Source organism: Heloderma suspectum, chromosome 1 (genome assembly GCF_057233095.1).
Source record: "Heloderma suspectum isolate Gila_16-S chromosome 1, 16-S_ref, whole genome shotgun sequence".
Classification (NCBI taxonomy): Eukaryota; Metazoa; Chordata; class Lepidosauria; order Squamata; family Helodermatidae; genus Heloderma; species Heloderma suspectum.
The window spans coordinates 75,570,997-75,597,824 of NC_139458.1; the positions used below are offsets into that span (position 1 = coordinate 75,570,997).

Sequence of the window (26,828 nt, forward strand, 5' to 3'; positions counted from 1 at the left end):
GCACAAATAAAGGCATCCTACAGTGATGCCTCTTAGCTTAAACCTATCCATAAACTTAAAGATGTCTAACATTCCCTGGGGACTAGGCAATAGTTACAAGCTAAGCATAGCAACAGACATAAACTCGGACAAAGATGAACGCAGCTGAGCCAAGGGCCTCATCAGATGGGCATTGATCACATCTCCAGATGTGTTATTCTCTGCACAAGAGAGAGCATCTTCCACCCCACCACAGAAGCATATATCCAACTGTGTAACATTAGCTTAACATTCCCCCCCCCCGTTTCTATACTTTTATGGAGCCTGTCTCGTAACCCTTATGAAGATGTGCAATATTATTTCTATACACAGGCCTTTTGCTGCACGGTGCTCAGCGAGCCTACACATGTTGGGAAGCTGCAGCCAATAGTGAATTCCGAGGACACAGACGCACAGCAAAACACCCCACGTGTGAGACTGCCGCCCATTAGGATTTACACGCAAATGGATCATTAATTCCTACACAAAGCGTTTTCTGTGAAAAAAAATCCCGTAACGTGTGAAGTTGCTCCAAAGCCGCCAACCAGCCCTTGTTTATTCCAGAAAGTCACAGAGCCCTTATACTCGACGGGTCAGACGTCACAGCTCCAGAGCTCCTTTTTCTGTTTACATTTTGAGGCGGCAGGAGAAGCAGCCTCCGTTTGCCCGTTTTCATATTTACGCAGGCCGGCCAGATGCAAGCGCTTAACCTGAACGAGCAGGCAATGGCCCCTTTCCGACTGTATCGCCCTCCGCCTCCAAGAGAAGCCACAAAAATAAAGCCGGCCTCGAGAGGCAGCTAGCCCGCCCACCGTGGCTAGGAAGGCTCCCAAACAGACGAGGCATAAGCCAGGAACCGAGAGCCCTGAGGGCGGTCCCCGCCAAGCCCCTTCCCTTCCTCCTCCCTTGGCGGGCGAGAGTTAGGCCGGGTCCCTCACTCACCATGTAGAGCGTGAAGGGAAAGCCGAGCAGGAAGAGCCACAGGTAGAGGTGCAGCGCGTTGACCCCGGCGCCCTGGTGCGGGTCCTGGTACCAGCCGCCGCTCAGAGCCGCCCACACGCCCTGGCGCAGAATCTGCAGCACCTGGGAGCCCATGACGGCCTGGCCCGAGCCCAGGTCCTGCCAGCCCCGAGCCCCGCTCGCTGCTCTATCCGCCCTGCGAGCCCGGGCACAACTGCCCGCCGCCTCGACAGCCCGAGCCTCGCGACAGCCACAGGAGCCGCCACCCCCTCCTCCGCCTTCTTCTCCTCCTCCCCCCCGCCAACGCCGCCGCCATCTTACGTCCGGGCCCCGGGCCGCCCGTCCGCCCGCCTGCCTGCCTATAGACCGGCAGCCCTTGCGGCAGCCTCTTCGACCGCATTCCCCATTCCTAGTTCTCCTCCCACCGGGCGAAGGCAAAGGGCGGCGGCGGCGGCGGCGGCGGAGGAGGAGAGCGACATCCCAGCCTCGGCGGGAGTAGCGCGTGTTCTCAGCTTCTCCCGCAAGCGAAGGATAGGCGTGCCTGGGGAGCCCAGCGCGGCGAGGGCAATTTCCTCCGCCACAGCGCGCTTCCCTGTGAGCGGCTTTGAGAATGCAGCACCGGGGGAGGGCCGAGGCCTCCGCATGTCCCCCTCCCGCAAGCGGCATGTTGGCAAGACCTGTTGCCCCAGACGTCGCTCCCTCCACGGCTCCTGCCAATTCTGGGTTGGCAACTAGAAGGCCGCGTAGGGTTTGTTCATCCCATGGAAGAGTTTGCTGCTAACGGGGGGGAGTGCGCCAAAGTGACACCTGCTGAAAGAACGCTGTGGGCAGAAAGGTGCTTGTAAAAGACTACGATGTGAATCTTGGGGTTGTGTCGAAGCGCTAGTCATGTCAATGGGTCTACTCTAAGTAGGACACACATTGGATGCAACCCTTTATTATGTTTATCTTGTCTATTTCGATAATCTAGTTTTCATGTTTTCACTTGCCGCTTTTCTTTTCCTCTCTCCTTTTTTTTATATAGAAAAGGGGGTTTAGGATAGAAGTGCAGAATACAAAAACTGCCCTCACTCTTGGCTTGTGCGTAAGGCTACTTCGCTGATGGCAGCCGCTTCCAGCACCAAGCCCTCTTTTGTCTGCTGTGGGGCGCTCCCTGCTCCCACTGAACGGGTCGTTCCGTTCGTCCACCAAGAGCACAACCTGCAGATTTATCTGCCACCAGTGGAGACTGGTGGCTCCGATTTCGGTGGGCCTGTGATTCTATTCAGGGTTTCAGTCAGAACCAGCCAGACCTCTAAAGGAGCGATCCATGGTACTGCACCCTACCCTCAAAATAGGTTCAGCGCCTTGGATCGCTCCTTTAGAGTTCTGACTGCTTCTTACTGAAACCCAGAATGGATTTATAGCCCCACCGAAATCAGCGCCACCAGCTTCCACAGCCTGCCACCGCTCAACCCACCGGTGGTGTGATGGGCAAAATTGTACATTTGCGATAGCTCTTTAGCTGAGGGTTTGGAGATTTGAGGCGATAGACGAAGTAGGCGTGTAGGCAATAAATAACGCGTATCTCGCACACCGCCCTTAGGACTTTTTTCGTCCCCCTTTCCCCAACTGAAGAAGGCTTGCAAAAGCTGCTGCAGGATTCTGCAGAAAACGATCGTGCATTCCCACCCAGTCGATGGGAAAGAAATACGCAAAGAAGGGATGGAGGAGCGGACGTGCTCTGGCTTTCTTTTCGAGGCTGGGGGCGGGAGCCTGTGGCGGCGGAGGCGGCTCCTGCATGACGCCCGCCTCCGACCTCCACTTCTCGTGGGAGTGGCCGCTCCTGCGAGAACGCCGCAAAGCGTCCCCATCGCCATGGCGACGGGACTGTCCTGAGCCCTTTTGCTTCCGGCTGCGGCGCTGAGGGGCCGCTGGCCGAGGACGTCCCGTCCCCTGAGCTGCTGTGTCGTCGCGCGGGCAGTGGGCGAGGGACGGCCGGCCACTGCCCAGGCCGGCGAGCTGCTTTCTCCTGCTCGACATGTCGCTCCTGGAGGGCCAGGGATGAGTCACCCTGCCGGTTGATCTAGCTTCCAGGCGCTCGCTCGCTCGCTCTCACACACACACATTTTTTGAGGCTATTCCGCCACTATTGTGAACTCTTGTGAGGTATAATATGGTCAAGCACCACAATAGTATGACGCTGTAGCGTAGGTGAAATGTAATGGATATGGTGGCTTGTTGCAAACAAGATTGTGAAGTGTAGTTATAAGTATTGGACAGTTTCCAAAGGCTCAGGGGAAGGAGAAACTGATGTAGCGCTATAAGCACAACCAGCTAAAACGAGCATACATATTACTGCTGAAATTAAAATGTTGGAAGCACATTTGCATCCAAGGTTAATGGAAAACCTGTTTCTGTGGGTTTGACACCTTTACCATCAGCAGGTCCTTCTGCTCCTTCCCTCTTGGTATGAATGTAGTAGGCGGCTTTTGGCAAGCCACTATCTCTCAGCTCTTGAGGGGGAAAATGTTGACACAGGTGGCTGTGGTACACCACTGGTGGTAACCTTATGAGCAACATTACTTCGCATTTAATACTTTCAAGTGTCCGAAGTACTCCATATGCATTATATTGTTGTAATCCTTAAAACAAACCTAGTAAGACAGGCCAATATCTCCAGTGGTGTAGTGGTACATTTCGAAGTGCAGGTGGTCATCATGACAAGTCCCCAAATTCATTGCCTCCCAGATACTGTGAAGATTGCAAATCAGCTCAGGGAAACAGCAAATTCTGAAGGGGGTGCTAGATATTGTCTGCTAATAAAAAAAAAACTGGTGGTACTGTGCCCCTGGCTCTGTTACACCACTGATTATCTCCATATTGCAGATGGAAAGCTGAGGCTTGGAGAGAGTGGTTTGCCTAAGGGCAACACTGAGTTCATTAAGGAGGTGACATTCAAATTTCCTAATTCATAGGTCAGCCTCTTAGCCACTACACTAGCTACTGCTGTTTGTCAAGTGGGTTATAATTTCCTGGGGAAATCTAAGGGGTGGTGGTGAGGATAGATTTTCTGTGTGTGTGTGTGTGTGTGTGTGTGTGTGTTTTTCTTAAAATAGGAAGTATGTGAGTATCTGTTTTGAGGAACTGGAAATAAATTGATGAAGACTACACCTCATTAATACAAAGATGAAGGGGAAATGTGGAGCTCTGTGGAAACTGCATGTGGTTCCAGCAGGCCAAAAAACAGCTGGGGTGAAAACTGGCGGAACTCACTGCAGGGCTGAACAGATCAGAACTGCATATAGCTAGGCTTCCAGGAGGGCAAAGGATTAGTTCTTTACTCAGCTGCCTGTCCACTGTTTTCTTCCCCTCTCTATGTCATCACACAGAGTTTCAATCTTCTTTTGTGTTAATTGAGACCCCACAGGACTACCGGAGCCAATTAATGAAAACTCCTGCTGGCCAGAAGATTTGCACTTCCACTGAGAACAATAGCCTAAAATGAATTCTGGAAGGTTACTGGAAATGTCATGTTGTACACTGTCTCCTTGAAGCAAATGTTAAGACAAATTGGCCAATGAGTGAGGGTGTGACTACCTAACTTCTACACAGGAAAGTCTCAAAAGTCAGTGATTTATGAGGAAGGGCATAATCATGCAAGTAACATATTTTTCACATTCTTATTTCCAATGTTTTGAGGAGAGTTAATTGCTGAGTTGTGCTCCATCTTTAAGGAAACCTAAACGGTACTAACAATCTACTGAAGCCCTTGCTTGTCTTCCTTTCAGATTGGGTATGGAATCTAGGCTAGACTTTTCGTCTTGGTCAATGAAATTAGAAGGGGAAATTCTATCCTAGAAACTTTTCTGAGGCTTTTAGTAATGCTGAAGACAAGGTCTTAGGGATAGTGGCAAGTATTGGTGGTTCTATTAATTCTTAACATGAAGGCGGAATATGGTGCTCGATATCTTGCCCAAGGACTTTCTGTATGGAGATCCTCGGAGCCCCATCTTTTTCAATACTTGCATAAATCTCAATGGAAATATGGAGTTTGGCTCCCACATTTCACTCATTAGGACCCACAGGGGGGCAGGGGGGGGGAGGAAGGGGACTCTTTATCCAACCACAAAGGTCCAGGGATGACTTGGCCTGGGTTGCAAGCCCATTATTATGAGGAAAACATAGAAACTGAAGAATGTTTATGCAAACCTTTTACCTATATGTATATGGGTTTTCCAGATCTTGTGAGACTTGGATTAGAGCCAGTGTTAGAACAGAACAAGAAGCATTTTGAATAGTGAGTTCCTGGCCAGATCTGCTTCTAGTACACACACACACAGAGAGAACACATTTGTATAGGAAACTAGGAAATATGAGAGGCAGAGAGGTGTGCCCCATCCCGTGCCTCACCATCTTCCTGTTGGGCTCATCCTGGAACCAGAACTGGATGAGACCTTCTCTTCTAGTGCACTATGGAAACCAAGGGTAATCAGCAGACAACCCCCCTTCAAGGCCACTATTCCAGAAAATGTGCCACTGTGGGAGTCTGAGGAAATGGGGGACACAGTGCCTTTCCGTAGTTAACCACCCAAGCTTCAGACCTTCGGGATCCCTTGGATCTCAGCAGCAGAGACAGTGATGAGTCTGAATTGAGGATCAGACTGGAATACACAGGACTATTTCTAAGAAATAGAAATTGGAGATGAGGAAACAGGACCTGGAGGAAGAGCCAAAGGGATAAAGACTGCCTGTGGCTGATGTGTGTGTGTGTGTGATGCTGTCCCTATCCTACTTAGTTATATTGAGCCCCCAAATTGTTTCACGACTAAATATAATGAAGATTAGATTAAGTGCAGGCCTATAGTAACTTGATAGTATAACAATAACACAACAATATATGATTATTCCTATATCTCAACTAGAATGGGTTTAAATTCCCTAATATTACATAGCAGCAGTTTAGACCATATATAAAATGCAAAAAAGAGAGAAAAACATATACTGTACTGGGTTTTAACTGCAAAGCAATTTTTTACTATTCTGATTCAATTTGATAGAAAAGAAATTGCTTTTGGAAATATATTCAAAGGAGAAGAACTTTTCAGAGAATTCTGATGGGTTACGTTGGAGGTGTCTGAGGAGTGTGCACAAGTGTCCTGTCTTTCATTATGCAACCATATTCTGGCAGCCTGTAGCCTCCTAGGCTTCCTGCATTTCAATTAAAGCACAAGGGAAGACATCATGAGGTAATTCCTCTCAGGGCTTTTTCAGATCAGGAAACAGGCAACCTGGGAGGCTGCAGAGCAATGGGGAGATATGGAACAGAAAGAAAACGCACACACAGTCCCCTCAGCTGCCTCACAATGATTAGGTAAGCTCGACATCACCACAAAATAAAATGTAAAACACGCTAAAATGAGGCAGAACAATGACAGTCCCCTTCACAGGGGAAGAAAACATTCAGGAAATTGGAGGACAGATTTTGGCACAGCACTAGCTCCACCTCTTACCTGTAGCTAGACACAACACTGCTGCCCTCACACCTGCATTGTGGTGGATGCAAAATGGGAGCCAGCCTGCCAACACAGTTGATGCTGTTGCCACTTGTGGTGGCAGCACAACCCCCGCCCCAAAAGTGCTTAGGAAAAAAGCTGTGCTACCACCCCTCCAATCATGAACCCTACCTGTGAGAAACTGGTTAAAATTTCTCCTCCCCTTGGAGAAATTCTATGAAATTGTGTCCGCAATTTTTCTGCCCACAAATGGGATGGAGAATTTCAAGACACCATTTGTGCACAGCTCTAATATAAGCACCATTAGAAGCCAACACAATTACTCTAAAATTTTCTTTTAAAGCCATCTGGCCAGCCACTGTTCAAGAACACTGTTCTATCAGCTTTGGTCTGATACAGCAAGAAAACTTCATGGGAACTTTATTCCATGCTGCTTTATTTTTCTTTGTTGTTGTTGTTCAGTCATTAAGTCGTGTCCGACTCTTCATGACCCCATGGACCATAGCAGGCCAGGCCTTCCTGTCCTCTGCTCTCTCCCGGAGTGTGCTCAAGTTTTTATTTTTCTTACAGAGATGTTATTAACTACAGTTATTATTTATGCTCTGAGTCCACAAAATTGGACCGTGACCTGCCATAATGCTTACTAAATTATTGGTGCTTTCTTATCCAAATAAGTGCAAATTAAGCTTACAAGAAAAGTCTGTGAAATTTGCTGGAGGCCTCTGGCTTCCATTTGTTTCAGATTCCTCCTATGAAGAGATTGTGCTTGCTTTGGTTTTCAAGTCAAGAAATCTATTTGTTGTTGTTCAGTCGTTCAGTTGTGTTCGACTCTTCGTGACCCCATGGACCATAGCACGCCAGGCCTTCCTGTCCTGCGCTCTCTCCCGGAGCGTGCTCAAGTTCATATTCATTGCATCCGTGATGCTATCTAGCCATCTCATCCTCTGCCGTCCCCTTCTCCTTTTGCCTTCAGTCTTTCCCAGCATCAGGGTCTTTCCCAGAGAGTTTTCTCTTCGCATTAGGTGGCCAAAATATTGGAGCTTCAGCTTCAGTATCTGTCCTTCCAATGAGCACTCAGGGTTGATTTCCTTTAGGATGGACTGCTTTGACCTCCTTGCAGTCCAGGGGACTCGTAGGAGTCTTCTCCAGCACCACAGTTCGAAAGCATCAATTCTTCGGCGCTCAGCCTTCCTTATAGTCCAGCTCTCACAGCCATACATTACTACTTGGAAAAAGAAATCTATAGCATCCATTATTATCAACTCAAGAACTTCCAGCACATTTAATCTCTTGCTGCAGGCAGGGTTCAAGGCTGGTTTTTAAAGCCCCCCCCCGCCCCCCCCAGCTCCAGACCTCCATGCCAATGGAGGTTGCTGATCTCTCTAAGTCAGGGGTGCACAACCAATGGCCTGTAGGTGGCCCCAAGCCCTTTTATGTGGCCTGCAGCTGCCACTGAAAAAAACATGCTGCTGCTGATGAGAGTGCTGCTAAGAACTCCACAATGCTGCTGCCTGCTGCCACTGTTGCCTCCCTATTTATTTATTTATTTATTTGCTGCCTATTTGGCCGGCTACCTGGCCACTCTAGGTGGCGTACAATACTAATAACACGAAATACAACAAATTTACATAATCAACTGAACAAAACAGCATAACAAAACAACACTGCTCTAAAAAAAAACCTAACCCACCCCAAATGCCCACCTGAACAGCCAGGTTTTTAAAGCCCAGCAGAAGCTCATCAAAGCGGGAGCATGGTGGAGGTCACTAGGGAGGGAATTCCACAGCGTGGGGGCCACCACAGAAAAGGCCCTCTCCCTAGTCCTCACCAGCCTAGCGGACATGGCTGATGGTACAGACAGAAGGCCGATCTTGCTGAGTGGCGTCCTTGGTGTTGTTGGAGGCGCTCCTTAAGATAGACTGGGCTGGAACCATATAGGGTTTTAAAGGTCAATGCCAACACCTTGAACTGAGTCTGGAAAACAACTGATAACAAGTGCAACTCCTTCAGCCCTGGAATGATGTGATCTCGCTGATGGCTGCCTTTAACCAGGCGGCCCACTGCATCCTGCACCAGTGGCAACTTCTGAACCATCTTCAAGGGTAACCCCACATAGAGTGAATTACAGTAGTCTAGGCGAGAGGAGACCAGGGCATGAACTACTGATGGGAGCAGATGGTTAGAGAGAGAGGGATGCAGCTGCCGTATCCGAAGGAGTTGGCACAGCGCTCCCCTGCTCATGGCTGACACCTGGACAGCTGGGAGCTTAAAATGACCCCCAGACTGCGGACCTGGTCCTTCAGGGGTAGCTGCACCCCATTAAATACCAGGTCAACATCCCCCAGCCTCCCCTTGTCTCTCACAAAAAGGAATTTGGTTTTGTCAGGGTTCAGTTTCAGCTTTGTCCTTTCCATCCAGCCACTCACCAACTCCAGACACTTGGACAGGGTTTCTACAGCCAAGCTTGGCGAGGATTTAAATGAGAGGTAGAGTTGCATGTCATCTGCATATTGGTGACACTGCACCCCAAACCTCCTGATGATAGCTCCCAGTGGTTTTATATAGATGTTAAATAACATCGGGGAGAGAACAGAACCCTGTAACACCCTACAAGCAAGCAGCCAAGGGTCTGAAGTCTCCTCCCCCAGAGCTACCCTCTGGTACTTTCCAGAAAGGAAGGAACGGAACCACCGTAATACGGTGTCCCCTATGCCCAACTCCTCCAGGCGGTCCAGGAGGATACCGTGGTTGATGGTATCGAAAGCCACTGAGAGATCGAGGAGAACAAGGAAGGAGCATTCGCCCCTATCCAGAGCCCTCCCCATATCATCCACCAAGGTGACCAAGGCCGTTTCTGTCCCATGCTCAGGCCTGAAGCCTGATTGAAACGGATCCAGATAATTGGCTTCTTCCAAGTGTGCCTGCAACTGCAAAGCCACCACTCGCTCAATCACCTTTCCCCCAAACATCAGAGTTAAGACTGGGCAAAAGTTGTTAAAGTCTTAGGGATGCAAGGAGGGCTTCTTTAACAATGGTCTTATCACCGCCTCCTTGAGGACTGATGGCATCACTCCCTCCTCAAGGGAGGCATTCACCACCACCTTGATCCCCTCCCCAAGTCTCTCCCTGCAGCTCATAATGAGCCAAGATGGGCAAGGATTGGGTAATCAGGTGGTCTGCCTTAAAGATGAAAGCACCTTGTCCATTTCCTCAGAAGGAAGAAGCTGGAACCGATCCCACACAACCGGTCTGCCACTGGCCACCTCTTGTTCACTAACTGTATCCACAGCGCACAGAATAGCACTCCTGATCTGGTCGATTTTATCTGCAAAGTGTTTTGCAAACTCATCACAGGAGGCCTTAGAATGCTCCATTGATTCTGGAACAACTGGACCGACCAGGTTCTGGACCACTTGGAACATCCTCCTGGGACAGCACTCTGCAGACACGATACAGGCAGCATAAAAATTCTTTTTTGCTGCTCTTATCGCCATGTGGTAGTCTGAACCTACAGCTCTAACCCATGTCCAATCGTCTTCAGAGCGAGATTTCCACCACTGGCACTCTAGCCATCTCACCTCCCATTTCAGAGCCTGCAACTATGGGGTGAACCATGGTGCAGTCTGAACTCTGTTCAGGGGGAGAGGGCATTTCAGAGCCACACTGTCTAATGCCCCAGTGATAGCAGCATTCCAGCCATCCACCAGGGTCTCGACCAAGCAGCAGTTTGCATGCTCCAAAGAATCCCCAAGCACAGTCAGGAATCCGTTTGGATCCATAAGACGCCTGGGGCAGACCATCTTAATGGGTCCTCCACCCCTACAGAGGGGTTGTGGAACCAAGAAGTCCGACCTCACCAGGTAGTGATCTGGCCGTGACAAGGGGTGATGGATATACTCCCAATTTCCAGATCACTCCCCACCTCTCCAGAAACAAACGCATGACCAGTTACTTGGGTGGGCCCAATTGGAATAGGGTGCAGCTCCCAGGAAGTCATGGTCTCCATGAAGTCCCGAGGCACCCCCACGAGGATGGCCTCTGAATGTATATTGAAGTCCCCCGACGCCAACAAGTTAGGGGACTGCGCATGCACATCAGAGACCACCTGAAGCACTCGGCCAGGGAGTCTGTCATGCAGCGGGGTGGACGGTACACTACTCTGGGTAGTGTTCTGTGGTTCCATGAGAAACTGTACAAGAACCCAGATTCATGCATTGTTTCTCATCTTGGAGCTTCCCATTGAATGAAGAGTGCACCTCAGAAACCTCAGTGATATTGTAAAGGATTCTAACATTCACTTTTAGCTTGCATGGAGCACTAATCATTCCAGCAGTAGTGCAAGAACATGGGTTTGTCTAGCATCAATGCATGCAGTCCATGCAGCTGCCTTTTTGGACTGCATGCTCCTAAGGTTGCATTCTCTGACATTCTTAAGTATGCCCAATTTGGTTAACCTACCTTGCCTAGAGGACTGCCACCAACAGCCTGATTTGAGCATCCCTTTCACTACTGACACTATACAGTCCTTGTGGTGGTTCTGTTTCAGTTGGGTTGTCCCACTTCACACCTACTTTAGGTGAGATGAGATTTTCTATTTTTAAAGAGGCTTCTGCAGAGAATATTTTAAAGATTATATTGATACTGGGGGACAGCAATCCTATGACCTCTAGACAGAGTCTGGGCAGCCACAGGATAGTTCGGATTCCTGGATCCAAGGTCAGAGAGAGTGCTCCAACCTCACAGCCAGGAGTCCAAGCATCTTGCCCCTTCCCCTTCCCAGCTGGTACCGAGAGAACTATGCTGGCTGCCTCTCCGAGGTTGCAAAGAGAAAGGGGGTGGCTCTGTGGGCAGGGCGGGGAGGGGAGGGGACTGGGGAGGCTGTCTTACAAAGAATCTTCTGGCCTCCCGGGCCTCCCCAGCCTCCTTCCCTCCCACTCTGCAGAGCCCTGGCTAGACAGGTGAAAAAGCCCATCTAGCTAAAATGCCCCCACCCCTTGTCCCGCTCTTGCATTGGATGGCCATAAGCCTCTGAGTTCGGAGGCTTATGGCCATCCCCGTAGGATTGCGCCCTACATCACCATAAGATACTCTGGCTGTATTGAGCATCTGCCTGGACTCTGATCTTCCATACCTTCTTTGTGTCCACCATAGTCATGTATCTTCATAATGTGGTGCACAGTGGATGCACAGTGCGATCAATTCAAGGTGTTGGACTTAACCTTTAAAGCCCTAAACAGCTTTGGACCTAGCTATGTAAAGGACCATCTGTCTCATTATGAACCTGCCAGGGTATTAAGATCCTCAGGAGAGGCCCTTTTGAGGACACTATTACCTGCAGAGGCCCATTTGTCAGGCACACATGAAAGGGCTTTTCCTGTGTTGCCCCAAACTATGGGATGCACTCCCTCAAGAACTATGATTGGCCCCACTCTCTTGGCCTTTAGAAATGGTGTAAAGCTGCATCTTTTCAATTTAGCCTTTAAAAATGTATAGTTTTAAATGTTTTTATTGTTTTTCATATTCTTGTTTTTATTGTTTTAAACTATTGTACACCGCCTTGATATCTTTTTAGCAGATAAGGCAGTATATAAATGTTAATAATACTTAAAATAAAATAAAGTGCTGAAATTTGAGGGTGGTTTAGTTTCTCTCTTCCTGCCAGTTCCTGGCCCCTTATCTGAAGATATGCAAGACAACCCTAAGCATGTTTTCTTAGAAATAAGTCTTGTGGAATTCAATGGGATTTACTTATTTAATGAGTGTACTTAGGACTGCAGCCTCAATATACATATTTGGTGATGAATGGGAGATCCAGCATTGGATCCAGATTTAGTGATACTTGTCATGATATAATCATGACTAACATGAATCCGATTGATTTCAATGGGTCTGCTCTGACTAAATCTGGATCCAGTCCCAGACTTTGGACTCAAATGTACATGTACAGCACAGTTAAGCAAAGTAGTCCTCTCTCACCAAACTTTGTTTCATGTTTCAGACATGAGCCTCAAAGTGGGTTGTTGTTGTTTTGTTAAATCAGTGTGTAATGCAAATTGAAAACTACATTAGCTAGGAATGCTAATTTGAATGATAAATGACACATTAACATAGTTATTGCAAGAAATGCTCAAATGAAACTGAAGACAAGGCTCACATATGGAAACACTTTTAATCATAAGGGGTGAAGCACACAGATCTCCATGAAAAGATATAGTTATAAATGCAAATGTACCAGGAACCCTAAACAAAAACTTGTTGTTCAGTCGTGTCCGACTCTTTGTGACCCCATGGACCATAGCACGCCAGGCCTTCCTGTCCTGCGCTCTCTCCCGGAGCGTGTTCAAGTCCATATTCATTGCATCAGTGATGCTATCTAGCCATCTCATCCTCTGCCGTCCCCTTCTCCTTTTGCCTTCAGTCTTTCCCAGCATCAGGGTCTTTTCCAGAGAGTTTTCTCTTCGCATTAGGTGGCCAAAATATTGGAGCTTCAGCTTCAGTATCTGTCCTTCCAATGAGCACTCAGGGTTGATTTCCTTTAGGATTGACTGATTTGACCTCCTTGCAGTCCAGGGGACTCGTAAGAGTCTTCTCCAGCACCACAGTTCGAAAGCATCAATTCTTCGGCACTCAGCCTTCCTTATAGTCCAGCTCTCACAGCCATACGTTACTACTGGGAAAACCATAGCTTTGATTAGACGGACCTTTGTCGGCAAGGTAATGTCTCTGCTTCAATTACCCAATGCAGCTTCTTCAGGAATACCAGTATACCCCTCCAAAATGAGAAGGATAACTTTGCAGCTGGACAGTTTTTATCACTGTGGTAGCGAAGTAAATACAGAGCCCAACCCCAGAATCAGGAAAGCTTTATACCAATTATTTATTTATTTATTCGTTTGACAATATTTGTATACCATTCCACAAGATTTCAGAGTGGTGAACAGCAAATAGGATAAAGAATAAAAACACCATGTTACAATAATTTCTATTTTAAAAAAGTAACAGAGTTCTGATAAAACCGAGTTCTGATAAAAACCGCAGCTTATTACTCAAGGAAGGCTTCCTGAAATAACTATGTTTTCAGGAGGCACTGGAAGTGTTGCAGAACCCAGAGTCAGAGAGACCACGGAGTGAAGGAAAAAGAGATTCTTTATTTAACGCGCGGGCTTAAGGCTGGAATCATTTCCAAAGAGCCAGAAGCCCCGAAATACATCAGCACATTGGTTTTATAGACATTGTGACACATATGAAACGGCTCCTCCTCCCCCTCCCGCGTGGGGTTGCAGTCCTCAACATTTCTTCTCTTAGCACCATTGTTTATAATACAAGAACTGGGTTATAGGGTAGCCATGATAAGGAGAGAACAGAAGAGAACAGCAGGGAACAAGATATACAATTGTATGACCTTTGACAAGATAAGGAATTCCTGTGTCTCGTCAGCTTACAACAATATATTCAAGGGAGAAAGAGCTCAGCAAGAACATGAAGCATGAGACTGCATGAGGCTACTTAGTCTGACCCCCGATATGGCTGCTACAGAAGCAATGCAACATTGGCACCTGCCTGACCTCCAAAGGCAGGGAGAGGCCCACCACACTGAAGGCTCTTCTCCAGTGGACTCCAGTCAGGCCATAGGTCCACGTGAAACCACCAGGAGCATGCCCTCTGATGACCTCAGTGACTGGGCAGGTTGGTAAGGAAGGAGGTGTCCTCTCAGGTATCCTGGTCCCAAGTTGTTTAGGCCTTTGTACACTAGTAGTAGAACCTTAAACCTGGCCCAGTATCAAATAGGTAGGCAGTGCAGTTCCCACAGCAAAGAAGTTGCATGCTGAAAAGGGGCAGTTCCCAACAACAGCTGAGATGCCGCATTCTGCACTAGCTCCAGCTTCCAGACCAGCCTTAAGGACAGCCCCACATAGAGCACATTGCAGTATTCCAGTCTTGAGGTTGCTAATACTTGTACCACTATGGTCAAGCTATCTCTGTCCAGGAGAGGCTGTAGCTGGCGAACCAGACAAAGCAGGTAAAAGGCACTCTGAGCTGCCGTGGCCATTCGGGCCTCCAGCGACAGTGATGGATCTAGCAGTATCCCCAGACCATGAACCTGATCTTTCAAGCAGAGTGCAACTCCATCCATAACAAGCAATGAGCCTATTTCCCAGACTCGGGAACCACTCACCCACAGCGCTTCTATCTTGCCATGATTCAGCTTCAGTTTATTGGCCCTCAGCCAGCCCATTACTGAGTCTAGGCACTAATCCAGGACTTGCACAGCCTCTTCTGACTCAGATGTCACAGGGAGATAGAGCTGTGTGTCATCAGCATACTGCAGCATTTGGCTCCAAATCTCCTAATGACTGCTCCCAGTGGCTTCATATAGATGTTAAATAACGTTGTAGACAAGATGGTACCCTGAGGAACTCCATAGCAAAATAACCAAGGGGCCAAGGAATAATCACCCAATGTTACTTTCTGAAATCGTCCCCGTACATAGGACTGGAACCACTGCTTGACCTAAATTAGGGACATCTCTGTTCAGGCTCTACTACTTACACTTTGGTTCTGTTGAGCTGCCTGGTGGACAAGTGACAAACATTAATATTATAAATCTTTACATCACAGAGTTTAACTTATGTGACTCATAGCATGATCCTAGGCATGCTTACTTAGAAGTAAGTCCCATTACATTAAGTGGGTCCTACTAGTAGGTATTTAGAACTGCAGTCTTACTTGCCAGTATGTGTGTCCAGGATATCAGCTTTAACAATATTAGGGCCAATCTACACTTATGGGTTTTTTCGCTTCCAATGAGGTTTCACTGCCCGTCTTTCACACTACACAGTACCTGCCTCGAATTGGAACCAGAATTTCCTGCTTCGGTGCTCCTTTCAATTCCCTGATATCTCGGTATTTCCCCTTAATGTGCTCTGATTTTCCGCCTTCACTACCATATCTGGTCGTAGTCCCTTCCCCTGCCTGTCCATATACGGTGGTGTTTGTATTTCCCTCCTGTCCAATCACAGCTCTCGAAGGCCCCATGTCGTCTTCTGGCTACTGATCACATAGCTTCCTCAGCACTCAATGTTTCCTCAGCAACAAGTAAAGGGCTGGATGTGCGCGCGCTTGTCTGATCGCGGAAGCTAAGCAGGGTCAGCCCCATCATTAGTTGGATGGGTGACTGCCTAGGAATCAGGCTTCCTGCATTGAGCAGGGGGTTGTTCTATCCCTTCAAATGAGACTAAGTTTTACCCCCTTCTATCCCCCACTTTGGCTTTTTTCTTTTAAATTAAGGTGTTATCTTCGAAGAATCGTGACTTCTCCGTGATCTTTTTTTTTTCTAATTCAGGCATGACCTTTGAAGATTTGAAGATGTGAAGCTTCGAATCTTCAAAGATCATGCCTGAATTAGAAAAAAAATTATGGAGAAGCCATTATTCTTCAAAGATAACGCCTTAAATTTTTTTTTAAAAGCCAAAGCAGGGGATAGAAGGGGGTAAAACGTAGTCTCATTTGAAGGGATAGAACAACCCCCTGCTCAGTGCAGGAAGCCTGATTCCCAGGCGGTCACCCATCCAACTACTGACTGGGCTGATGTGAAGCTTTGAATCTTTGAAGATGCCAGCAGCCAAATGCGAGCGCTGGGTGCCGCTGCCACTGCCCCTCTTCCTCATGCCGACTGTCAAGGGCTGGCGTGGGGAAAAGAGCATTGGCAGACACCCCCCAGCTGCCCACCCTGGCCTCCAGCAGGTGGGGGGGGAGAAGAGGGTAGGTGCCTCCCCTCCACCCCCACCTGCTACAGCGGCGGCAGCAAGGGACAAGCTGGTCGTTTTTCCCAAGGCCAGGAAAACATGCAGAAAACAACAAGACTCTCCCGCGCCACTGCCGCGCGGTGGGTGTGGAATCAGCAGAAACAGGAAGATCCTCCAATAAGAGCCGCCATCTTTAAGAGCAGGCAAACAGCACAGCGCTCGAGTGTGAACCGAGCTCACGCATTCGACGAAGCACCGCAACGGGGAAAATGGCTGAGTGTGGATAATCACATTTTAATGCGAGAGCGTTTAACCTGACAGGATACCAAATTTGTTGCGATGGCGGGCACAATGTAGATCGGCCCTACGATGCGAGGCACTTCCAAGCATGTAACAGACTCCTGCCTGGATGAAGTCTACAGCTAAGGTATCTTTCATATAAGCAATGGCTTCACTCATGAGGATTATCACAAAAGTAGATGAATAAAATAGGATTTATACTGGTTATAAATTAGCTGGCCAGGTGGGTGGCTAATTAATCTAATAAATAAATAAATTCAAACCCTGAAAGCGTTGGATTCTAGGCAGTGCCACATGAGCAGATTTCTCCTTTCTCTCCACCCTCTCCAACCCCAACATTTGCAGTAAAGCAGTTTCTCCATCTTTAGTTGTTCCCATAGCTTAAGAAAGCAATTACAGTCAGATTCATAAAATAATGATTACGGGTTCTTATATATTATTACTCTTCAAAGAAGAGAAGAAAACATAAGGGGAGAGGTTGCATTTGCAGGGGCTGCAGCTGAGTGGTTGAGTAACATGTGTTGCATGCATGAGGTCCCAGGCTCGATCCCCGGCATCTCCAGGCAGGGCTGGAAAAACTCCTGTCTGAATCCCTGAAGAGCCGCTGCCAGTCAGCGGAGACAATTCTGAGCTAGACAGAACAACGGTCTGACTTAATATTGTACCTTAATTCCTGTGTTCCTTTGTAGCTTATATCCACAGCCCACCATTTCCTGTCAGTGGCTTAAAAAGGTTGCATGCAGTGCAGGCCTATGCATGTTACTCAGAAGTAAATCCCAGTGTGTCAAATGACATTTACTCCAATGTAACTGTATAGGACCGAAACCTTATATATTGTTACCACGTATCTGCTCCTTTGCTTTGTTTGCAAAGAGTGTAAGTACTAGCCGTATCGGCTGTATAAATTCACAACTCAGTTGCTGCATCCAAATTATGGAATTCTTTGCCAGGTGAGGCTTGGTTGGCCCCCTCCTTTGCTGTGTTTCATCGAATGGTAAAAACTATCTTATTCTAGCAGGTCTTTGTTTTATGGGGTAGATAAGCTTGTTGTTATTTTTATGGAAGATTATTGTATAATTGTTCTTAATTGCAATAAGCCACTCTGAGTGGTGTGTAAGCACTAGAAGAGTGGGATATAAATCATTACACAAGCAAAGCAAACTGAGGACAAAATAGCTTGAAAGCCCCCATATGTTTTAAAACTAGTGGGTTGCATCCCACTTTTTGGGGGATCCTCTGGAGCAGATTTGGTGGGGGTACAGGTGGGAGGAGAAGAAGGGGAAGTCATGTCTGAGCAGAAGTTCACCGACATGACATTAAATGCAATCCAGTATTTAATCTGGTAAGCCATGCTGCATCCTGACCTGATTCTAACCTTTTTATGTTGTAAAAAATTTTTTTTCTTTTATTTATTAAACATTGGGGAGGTGACAAATCAAACAACATTCCGATATTTAGAGGCTATAAAATATTTAGCAACAACTTTTCAGTTTCAGTTATGCTTCCAATCAGTTTAACTTAAAATAGATGTATTCCTTTCCCCCATTCCCCACACATATATCAGAGGAAGGAACTATTTTTTTATTATTGCATTTATATCCCGCCTTTATTCCTCTTGCAAGGAACCCAAGGCGGCTTACATTATCCTCCTCCCTCTCCATTTTATCCTCACAACAACAACCCTGTGAGGTAGGTTGGGCTGAGAGTGTGTGACTGGCCCAAAGTCACCCAGTGAGCTTCCATGGCCGAGTGGGGACTAGAACCCAGATCTCCCAGCTCCCAGTCCAACACTCTTGCCACTACACCATACTGGCTCTAGATCCATACTAGATCCATACTAGAGGATCCATACTAGATCCATACTAGAGGATCGGCTGTCCTTGACTTGATCCTAACCAACAGAGATGACTTAGTGGGGGAAGAAGGTGGCACCCACACGCCTGCTAGGGGGCTGGGTTCTTTCAATTGGATGTTAAGAACCACTTTAACTTCATTAAAGACAGTTGAGCAACGGAGCAGGTCAACTTGAGCTTCAGGGACCCAGCCAGCGTAGTAGTCCACGCTCCAGTGAGAGCACCAGAGCCCTATTGGCACATGGTAGCACGGGAGAACTTTGTGACTGAACACCTGCTTGGGAAAGGAAAAAAGATCAAAGGGACTGGGGGGATATTCTTCAACTAACCTGTCAGCCCAGGAGGCCATTTACACTTCTAGATACCAAAAGATAAAGGACAGAAGGAACACCATCAACGTGTCTGTGATGGCTATTCATTCATTTCTATTCAGTTCAGCACTGGCCATCATCTGCAAAACAAAAAGTATGCAGGGAGCGTTTGGGGCCAGTCTTCCCCTCTCAACAAGACTGTGTATGTATTCCCTGGGCCTTGATACAGTACCTCTCCTTTAGCTGGGTCTGCACTCCCAGGCAAATGCACCCACACTCGCCCACCAGTCGATCCAAAGCCACCACTGCCTCGTGCACTTGTGTCTGCAGGCGGCTCCCCCTCCGTCACATGCAGGGTGAGAAGGGCCTTCTCCGACCCCAGCTGTGCTATGCGTTCTCCCTGCTCAAAAGAATAAGAATTTGGGGATAGGTTGTGCAAAACAATCTTCAATTCCCCGATAGTCTGGATCAATAACCCCTCCCAATACGGCGATGCCCTTGGTGGCCAGGCTTGGCCTGGCTGCTAGATGCCCATATGTGCCAGGAGGGGTCTGGATTCCAATCCCCACTGCTCTCGTGGCAGTTTCCCCTGCATCCAGCTTGAATGCACAGAGAGTACATATGTCTAGGCCCACTGCCCCCGGAGTGCTTTGAACAGGAATGCAAGCTTCAGGCAGCAATTTCCAGACTTTCAATCCTCCACCTTTGGGGGGAGGGGGAGGATTCACAAGCCTGTCCATGGGCGAGCTCCCTCCTGGGAGGCTCCTTTGACTGAGTAGGTGGACTTCATCTAAATGTCTGCGCCACTGCTTTAAATCAGCTCTCCCAGTTAATAGTTTTATTTTCTCTTTCAACAGGCCATTAACCATTTCCACCAAACCTGCAGCTTGTGGATGGTAGGGGATATGGTAAATCCAAGTCACTTTGTTATCCTCTGCCCATGTTAAGATGGCTTTTCCCTTGAAGTGGTTTCCATTGTCGCTCTAAATTTCTTGGGGCGTGCCATACATCTTTTCCAAGGCCCCTTTTCCTCTTAGGGTGTTCTGCTGCATTGCATGGGCATATGGGAAAGCTTGGGTCACTCCACTGAAAGTGTCCACACACACAAGGCATAGCAGGCGCCTTGGTCTTTAGGCATGGGGCCAGTGTAGTCAATTTGCCAGATTTGCCCAGGCTTGGCTCCCCGAGCTATGTGCCCCCAGTTTTTCTGGCCAGCTATTTTATGCTGCTTGACTTTGCTACAAACAGCAGTTTTGGACAACTTCGTCAATGTCTTTTTTGGTTAGGGGTAGGCCTCTGTGTTTGGCCCATTCCCAGGTAGAGTGTCCCCCCCCCCCCGGTGCTCACAGCATGTGTGAGCCCAGTCAGCAAGGGCTGCTTCTGCTCCTCTAACTTTCACAAGGTTGTCAGCTACTATGTTGCCCAGTGGGGATGTCACAGCATGAGAGTCCACATGCCCCACATACACCCCACCCTGACGTGCTATGCTGTATATCTTCTGCCACATATCTGACCCCCAAACTGGCTGGCCATAGGGGGCCCAGTCTTTGGCTAACCAGTTGGTTATCTACTGGGTGGCTCCTTTGAACACTGCCCAGGAGCCCGTGTATATGCGCAGGGGCTTCTGTGCTTCCCCTGTAATCACCATCCGGACAGCTCGCAACTCAGCGCATTGGCTGGACTGGCCCAGTCCTTCAACCCAATACAGGGTTTGTTCTTCTGGCTGGTAGGCAAGTGCTGCCCATTGGCACGCCCCACCTGAGTCCCGAGCCGAGCCATCAGTGAACCAGGCTCACTGCTGCTCTTCAGGTGGGAACTGGTCCGGGGCGGGGGGGAGGCTCTTTGATGGGTGAGCTGGGGACCAGAAGCTCGTGCTCTCTTTGTCTTCAGCCTCCCATGCGACAGCCCCAGGATATGTTGCCATCTGATCACTAATGGGGGATGCCACCATGTGGCTCTGCTGTTGCAGGTATATTCTCCACTTCGCCAAAGTGGGGTGCTGTGCTGTTCCTGTCCGCCCCAGCTGGGTATCTGCTACCCAATTGGCAATAGGGTACTGTGTCTTTACTTGGACCCGCTGGGGTCCAGTGGTCCGCTCTGTGTCTAGCAGCGCCTGGTAGGCAGCACATATCTGCTTCTCCAGGGGACTAAAGTTCTCCTGGGCTCCCTTCCACCTGGCAGACCAAAATCCCACAGGCCTCCGCTTGGCCTGTGTACAGTGTTGCCACAAGCCCCATGCCACCCCTTCCTCTGTGGCAATGACATCTAGTTCAAGGGCTGGTTCAGATCTACTGGGTCCAGTCTGGCATGTTCACAGACGAACTGCTTGGCTGCCTTGAAGGTGGCGTCTTGCTTCCCCCCCCCCCCCATTCCCACGCAGCTTTCTTTCTGCATAAGTTGTGAAGGGGGTGTATTATCTGTGCCTGGAAAAGGAAAGGTTCCTCCTGTGCAAGCACCGGGTCATTACTGACCCGTAGAGGGACGCCGCTTACGCTGGCATTTTCATGGCAGACTATAGCCAACATAGGCACAAAAGGCTGCCAGAATCCCAACAGGCCTAAAAATGACTGTAGCTGCTTTGTGCCAGTAGGTGGCGCTGCTCCCTCAATGTTGTCTAGTGAAAATATCAAATATAATTCTTTGCTGCTGTCCTAATAAATCCCCAGAAATTTCACACTTTCTGCTGGATCTTGGACTTTTTTGGGATTTACTGCACATCCTTGGCTCTCAAGGTGTTGCACGATGGCATCTAAGGCTGCTTGGACTGCACCACGGTCACTCCCCATCACCGTGACATCATCAATATAATGATACACACGCACCGCTGGTGAGAGCTGCACCTCTGCCAAGTCCCGTGCCACCATTCCGTGGCACATCGTGGTGCTGTGGACATAACCCGCGGGCAAGATGCAAAATGTAAACTGTCTCCTCTGCCATTCCCACGCGAACCGATCTTGGCTCTCAGGCATTATGGGTATCGAAAAGAAGGCATTGGCCAGGTCCAACACAGCGTGCACAGTGCCAACGTTCTTTGCCAAATCTTCTACTAACGTCACTATATCGGGGACGGTGGCATGCAAAGAGGAAGTAACTTAGGAAGTAACTCCTTCACAGCTTCCTTATAGAAATCCTGTGCATTAAAATGCGGGCTGGTTTCCGTCTCTTTCCCACAACAAACCCATTACTGTCTTGTCAGAAGTAACTCCCATTGTAGTCAATGAGGTCCTACGGGTTAAAATGGGGGCTGGTTTCCCTCTTTGTGTCCCCCCCTCTTTCCCAGCCCAAGCATATGTGGGTCTACTCAGAAGTAACTCCCACTGTGCTCAATGAGGCCTGCTCCTGAAAGGCAGGTGCATTTGGACTTTCAGGGGAAGGGGGGGGAGGAGGGGAAGCCTCTCTTATTGGCTGAGCAGCCGCTGCTAGTCAGATGACGTCCAATCCCCACTAGAAGTATGTTCTGTGAAGCAATTTTTACTGGTCTGGAGAACCTGCTCATGGAACCCCGCACACAGCAAAGCCGATTCCTTTTAAAATTCTGGTACTCCTCCACTAGCTTCTCCTTCGGTTGTCGTGGAAACATGGCCTGGGACTGGGGCAGAGGTTCACCTTCTAGCAGGGCAATGACCCTAAACGCACAGCCAAAGTTAAGTTGGAGTGGTTTGAAAACAAGAACCTGAATGTCTTAGAATGGACCAATCAAAGCTCAGACCTCAGTCCGACTGAGAATCTGTGGCAAGATTTGAACATTGCTGTTCGCCAGTGGTCCCCATCCAACCTGACAAAGCTTGAGCGATTTTGCCAAGAAGAATGGGCAAAAATTACAGGATCCAGATGCACAAAGCTGGCAGAGACTTACCCCCAAAGACTCACAGCTGTAATTGCTGCCAATGGTGCTTCTGCCAAGTATTGACTAAAGGGGTGAATATGCAACCAACAAATGCCAGTTTACTTCTGTTCAATTTAACTTTTGTGCCGCAATAAAAATTGCACTTTCAAAGTGTTATGCATGTTGTGTAAAGTGAATGGTAAAAATGCCAATTGAGGGCACAATCCTATCCAGATAGGTGGCCGCCTCCGAACGTGGAGGTGACCGCCTATCCAAAGCAGGACAGGAGAAGGACGGAGGGGATCATTCCCTTCTCCTGCCCTGCCTTTTTGTCTAGACAGCTAATTGCGGCTGTCTAGCAGTGGGAGGACGGAGCGGGGAAGGAGGCTGCTGTATGACACATAGGATGCGTCGTGCAGGCAGTTACGCTCTTCCCACTCCAGAACGCCCCCAGCCACGGCCCTTTTCGGCTGCTCCACGCTCCTCTTGCGAGCATGGAGGGCGGGGCTGTTCCACACTGCCTCCAAGGGCTAACATGATATCCTAAGGCCATCTAGCCACTGTCTGGCGGCCATAGGATTGCTCCCTGAATCCATTTTAATTCTAGGTTGTAACACAACAAAATGTGGAAAAGTCAAAGGGGGGTGAATACTTATGCAAGGCAATGTGTGGAGAGAGAGAGAGAGAGACTTATAAAACAAGTCCAGTTCTTAAAAAAAAGAAAATCAAACCCAAAACAAAATGGTCTTCTCTCACATACAGGAATACTTCTTCAAAGACTGTGCCTGCTGCAACATCATCTAGAAACAAAAGTTTGCTTTTTCTTCTAAAATACTGTATTCATATGCAAATATACAAAGTTTTATTTTATTAATTGAATCAGCTGAGATTTTTGTAACTAGGCTGCAGCCCTCAACTTCAACTGTGCCGATTTAACTGTAACACTTCCATAGCCTCATAGTCCCCAACATATAAACGCTCTGCAGCTTGTGCTTCACCACCAGGACTAGATGAATCATCTTCTTACCTGTTATCTGTTTTCATCCTGTGGGTCTCGGACTTGCAGTTCTCTGTTGGGGTCTCTCAGCACTGTTTTCTGATTGTTTGTTTTTTGGCCAGAGCTCCTCTCCCACACGGCTCTTTTAGAGCTCTGGAATGCAGACCTCTCTGTAATCCACAACTTCAGCTGAGGATCATTGCTCCAAACTCTGGCTGGTGCTAAGAGCTTCTTCCTCAGGGTAGGCCTATTGTTTGAGGTTAGTAGTTTGCTGTGGAGGCTTGCAGAACTGAAAAAGCAAATTGCAAAGATGTTTTCAAATCAGCTGCACCCTCAAAGCATTTCGTTCTTGAGTCAAATCTATGTTTTTGGACAGTGGTTTAATGCATAACCCCTCAGGATTTTAAGATGCTTTTAAGTATAAAAACTAAACCCTCTCAAGGCAGCTTAAAGAATAAAATACAAACAACAGTAACCATCAAATATTAATAAAAGCCAGTGCTAACAATAAAACAAACAACCACCATGGTTTTATTCATGCAACTATAATTTTATTTAATGATATTTATGGATCACATACATTAAATTTCTAAGCAATATACAAAAACAAGTTTTCATACAGAAGATAGAATTACCTTCCTGGGAATACCTGTTGGAAGCTGTTTACAATAGGCACCAAAACCCCAGAAGAATTGGCACCTGCCTAATTTAGGGTGCAATCCTATGGCCTCTAGACAGCGACTAGATGGCCATAGGATTTTTCAGTTTCTGGGAACAGAGCTCGGAGCCAGTGCTGCAAGGTTGGTTCCCAGAAATCCAGCTCCCCGCCCCCACTGCTTCATAAGGCACACTCGGAAGAACAGCACGGAGTGGCTGAAAAGGGGAGTGTTTCTGGGGGCAGGGAGGGGACTGGAAGTGCCGTTACGACGCTCCTCATTCACCATCCAGCCTCCCCCTGCCTGCTCTGAGGTGCCCCAGTTAGACAGCTGAAATCAGCTGTCTAGCTGCAAATGCAGGGTGGCCGGAGCACAGAGAAGATCCCCTCTGCGCTCCGCCTGCCCTGCGATGGATAGTTGGCCACCACTGGATTCAGAGGCAGCTGACTATCCCCATAGGATTGCTCCCTTATAGTAGTAGGAAGTTCAAGGGCGTGGGCGCTATGATACTAATGGCTCAAGCCATGATTTTAGAATGCTCTATTATATTTCTGTCTTGCTCTAGCACTGTTTTTTCTTCATCCTTTAGTTCTCCTTTTCGATATTTGTTGGCTAGACATGTGGCTAGATGTCCACTGAAGCTACCTAAGAAAACAACATCAGCAGGTGATAATGGTAACTTCTGTCAGGGCCAAGAACATCTTCCTCTTATAAGGTATGGCTAATCTTATTAGTATATCTTAGAATATCCAACATAATACTGGCTCTAAAAATTGCTCAGAAATTATCACCAAAACAAATAAGTAGAAAACAGACATTGTTTTTGCAAAACAAACAAACAAAACCCACTTTGAAATAGCTGTCATAGGCATACAGAGTATAGATGGGCAATGAAAGTGTTCGTAAATGAAACACCTTCCGGAGAAAGAGGTGTGGCCATACTCATGCATTAAAGAATTAAACTTCTAAGAACTGGCATGTAAAAATATCAATTATAAAAGGAAATGATTTTAATGAGGTCTTTAATCCTTTATAGACAGAATGCTGCTCGGGCAGAATCTCTTGGGATTTCCTTGACTTGCTGTAGCAGCCAGGTGATTCCTGTCTAAGTCACGGACTGGAACATAGGAAGCTGCCTTATAATGAGTCAGACCATTAAGAATATAAGAAGAACCCTGCTGGATCAGAACAAGGGTCTGTCTATGGCTTCGGACTGCAATACCTGACAGCACACCTCTCCTGTTGTTGTTCAGTCGTTCAGTAGTGTCTGACTCTTCGTGACCCCATGGACCATAGCACGCCAGGCCTTCCTGTCCTGCGCTCTCTCCCGGAGCGTGCTCAAGTTCATATTCATTGCATCCGTGATGCTATCTAGCCATCTCACCCTCTGCCGTCCCCTTCTCCTTTTACCTTCAGTCTTTCCCAGCATCAGGGTCTTTTCCAGGGAGTTTTCTCTTCGCATTAGGTGGCCAAAATATTGGAGCTTCAACTTCATTATCTGTCCTTCCAATGAGCACTCAGGGGTGATTTCCTTTAGGATGGACTGATTTGACCTCCTTGCAGTCCAGGGGACTCGTAAGAGTCTTCTCCAGCACCACAGTTCGAAAGCATCAATTCTTCGGCGCTCAGCCTTCCTTATAGTCCAGCTCTCACAGCCATACATTACTACTGGGAAAACCATAGCTTTAATTAGACGGACCTTTGTTGGCAAGGTGATGTCTCTGCTTCTTACTATGCTGTCTAGGTTGGCCATAGCTTTCCTCCCCAGGAGCAAGCGTCTTTTAATTTCATGGCTACAGTCACCGTCTGCGGTGATCTTGGAGCCCAAGAAAGTAAAATCTGTCACTGCTTCCATTTCTTCCCCTTCTATATGCCAGGAAGTGATAGGGCCAGATGACATGATCTTAGTTTTTTTAATGTTGAGTTTCAAACCAGCTTTTGCACTCTCCTCTTTCACCCTCAACAAGAGGCTCTTGAGATCCTCTTCGCTTTCTGCCATTAGGGTGGTATCGTCTGCATATCGGAGGTTGTTGATAATTCTCCCGGCAATCTTAATTCCAACCTGTGAGTCATCCAACCCGGCATTTCTCATGATGTACTCTGCATATAAGTTAAATAAGCAGGGTGACAATATGCAGCCTTGTCGTACTCCTTTCCCAATTTTGAACCAATCGGTTGTTCCATCTCTGGTTCTTACTGTTGCTTCTTGACCCTCGTACAGGTTTCTCAGGAGACAGGTAAGGTGGTCTGGTACTCCCATCACTTTCAGAATTTGCCACAGTTTGTTGTGATCCACACAATCAGAGGCTTTAGCGTAGTCAATGAAGCAGAAATAGACGTTTTTCTGGAATTCTCTTGCTTTCTCCATGATGCAGCGAACGTTGGCGATTTGATCTCTAGTTCCTCTGCCTCTTCGAAACCCAGCTTGTACTTCCGGTAGTTCTCGGTTCGCATACTGCTGAAGCCTAGCTTGTAGGATTTTGAGCATCACCTTGCTGGCATGTGAAATGAGCGCAATTGTGCGGTAGTTTGAACACTCTTTGGCGTTGCCCTTCTTTGGAATTGGAATGTAAACTGACCTTTTCCAGTCTTGTGGCCATTGTTGAGTGTTCCAGATTTGTTGGCATATTGAATACAGCACTTTAACAGCATCATCTTTTAGGATT

At 47.8% G+C, this 26,828-nt stretch overlaps 1 protein-coding gene across 3 annotated transcripts in view; it reads right to left on the reverse strand.

The window, feature by feature from the left end:
* PCNX1 (pecanex 1) overlaps nt 1-23,610 on the reverse strand; it is a 121,700-nt gene extending 98,090 nt beyond the window's left edge. For 2 of the 3 annotated variants that reach the window (XM_084847694.1, XM_084847686.1), the window contains exon 1: nt 961-1,960. In XM_084847694.1, the coding sequence (XP_084703820.1) occupies nt 961-1,644 (684 nt within the window). In that variant the 5' untranslated portion in view covers nt 1,645-1,960. Of the gene's footprint in view, nt 1-960; nt 1,961-23,536 lie in introns of those variants that run through there. The other variant, XM_084847712.1, reaches the window with a different exon arrangement.
* Between the last annotated feature and the right edge of the window lie 3,218 nt (nt 23,611-26,828).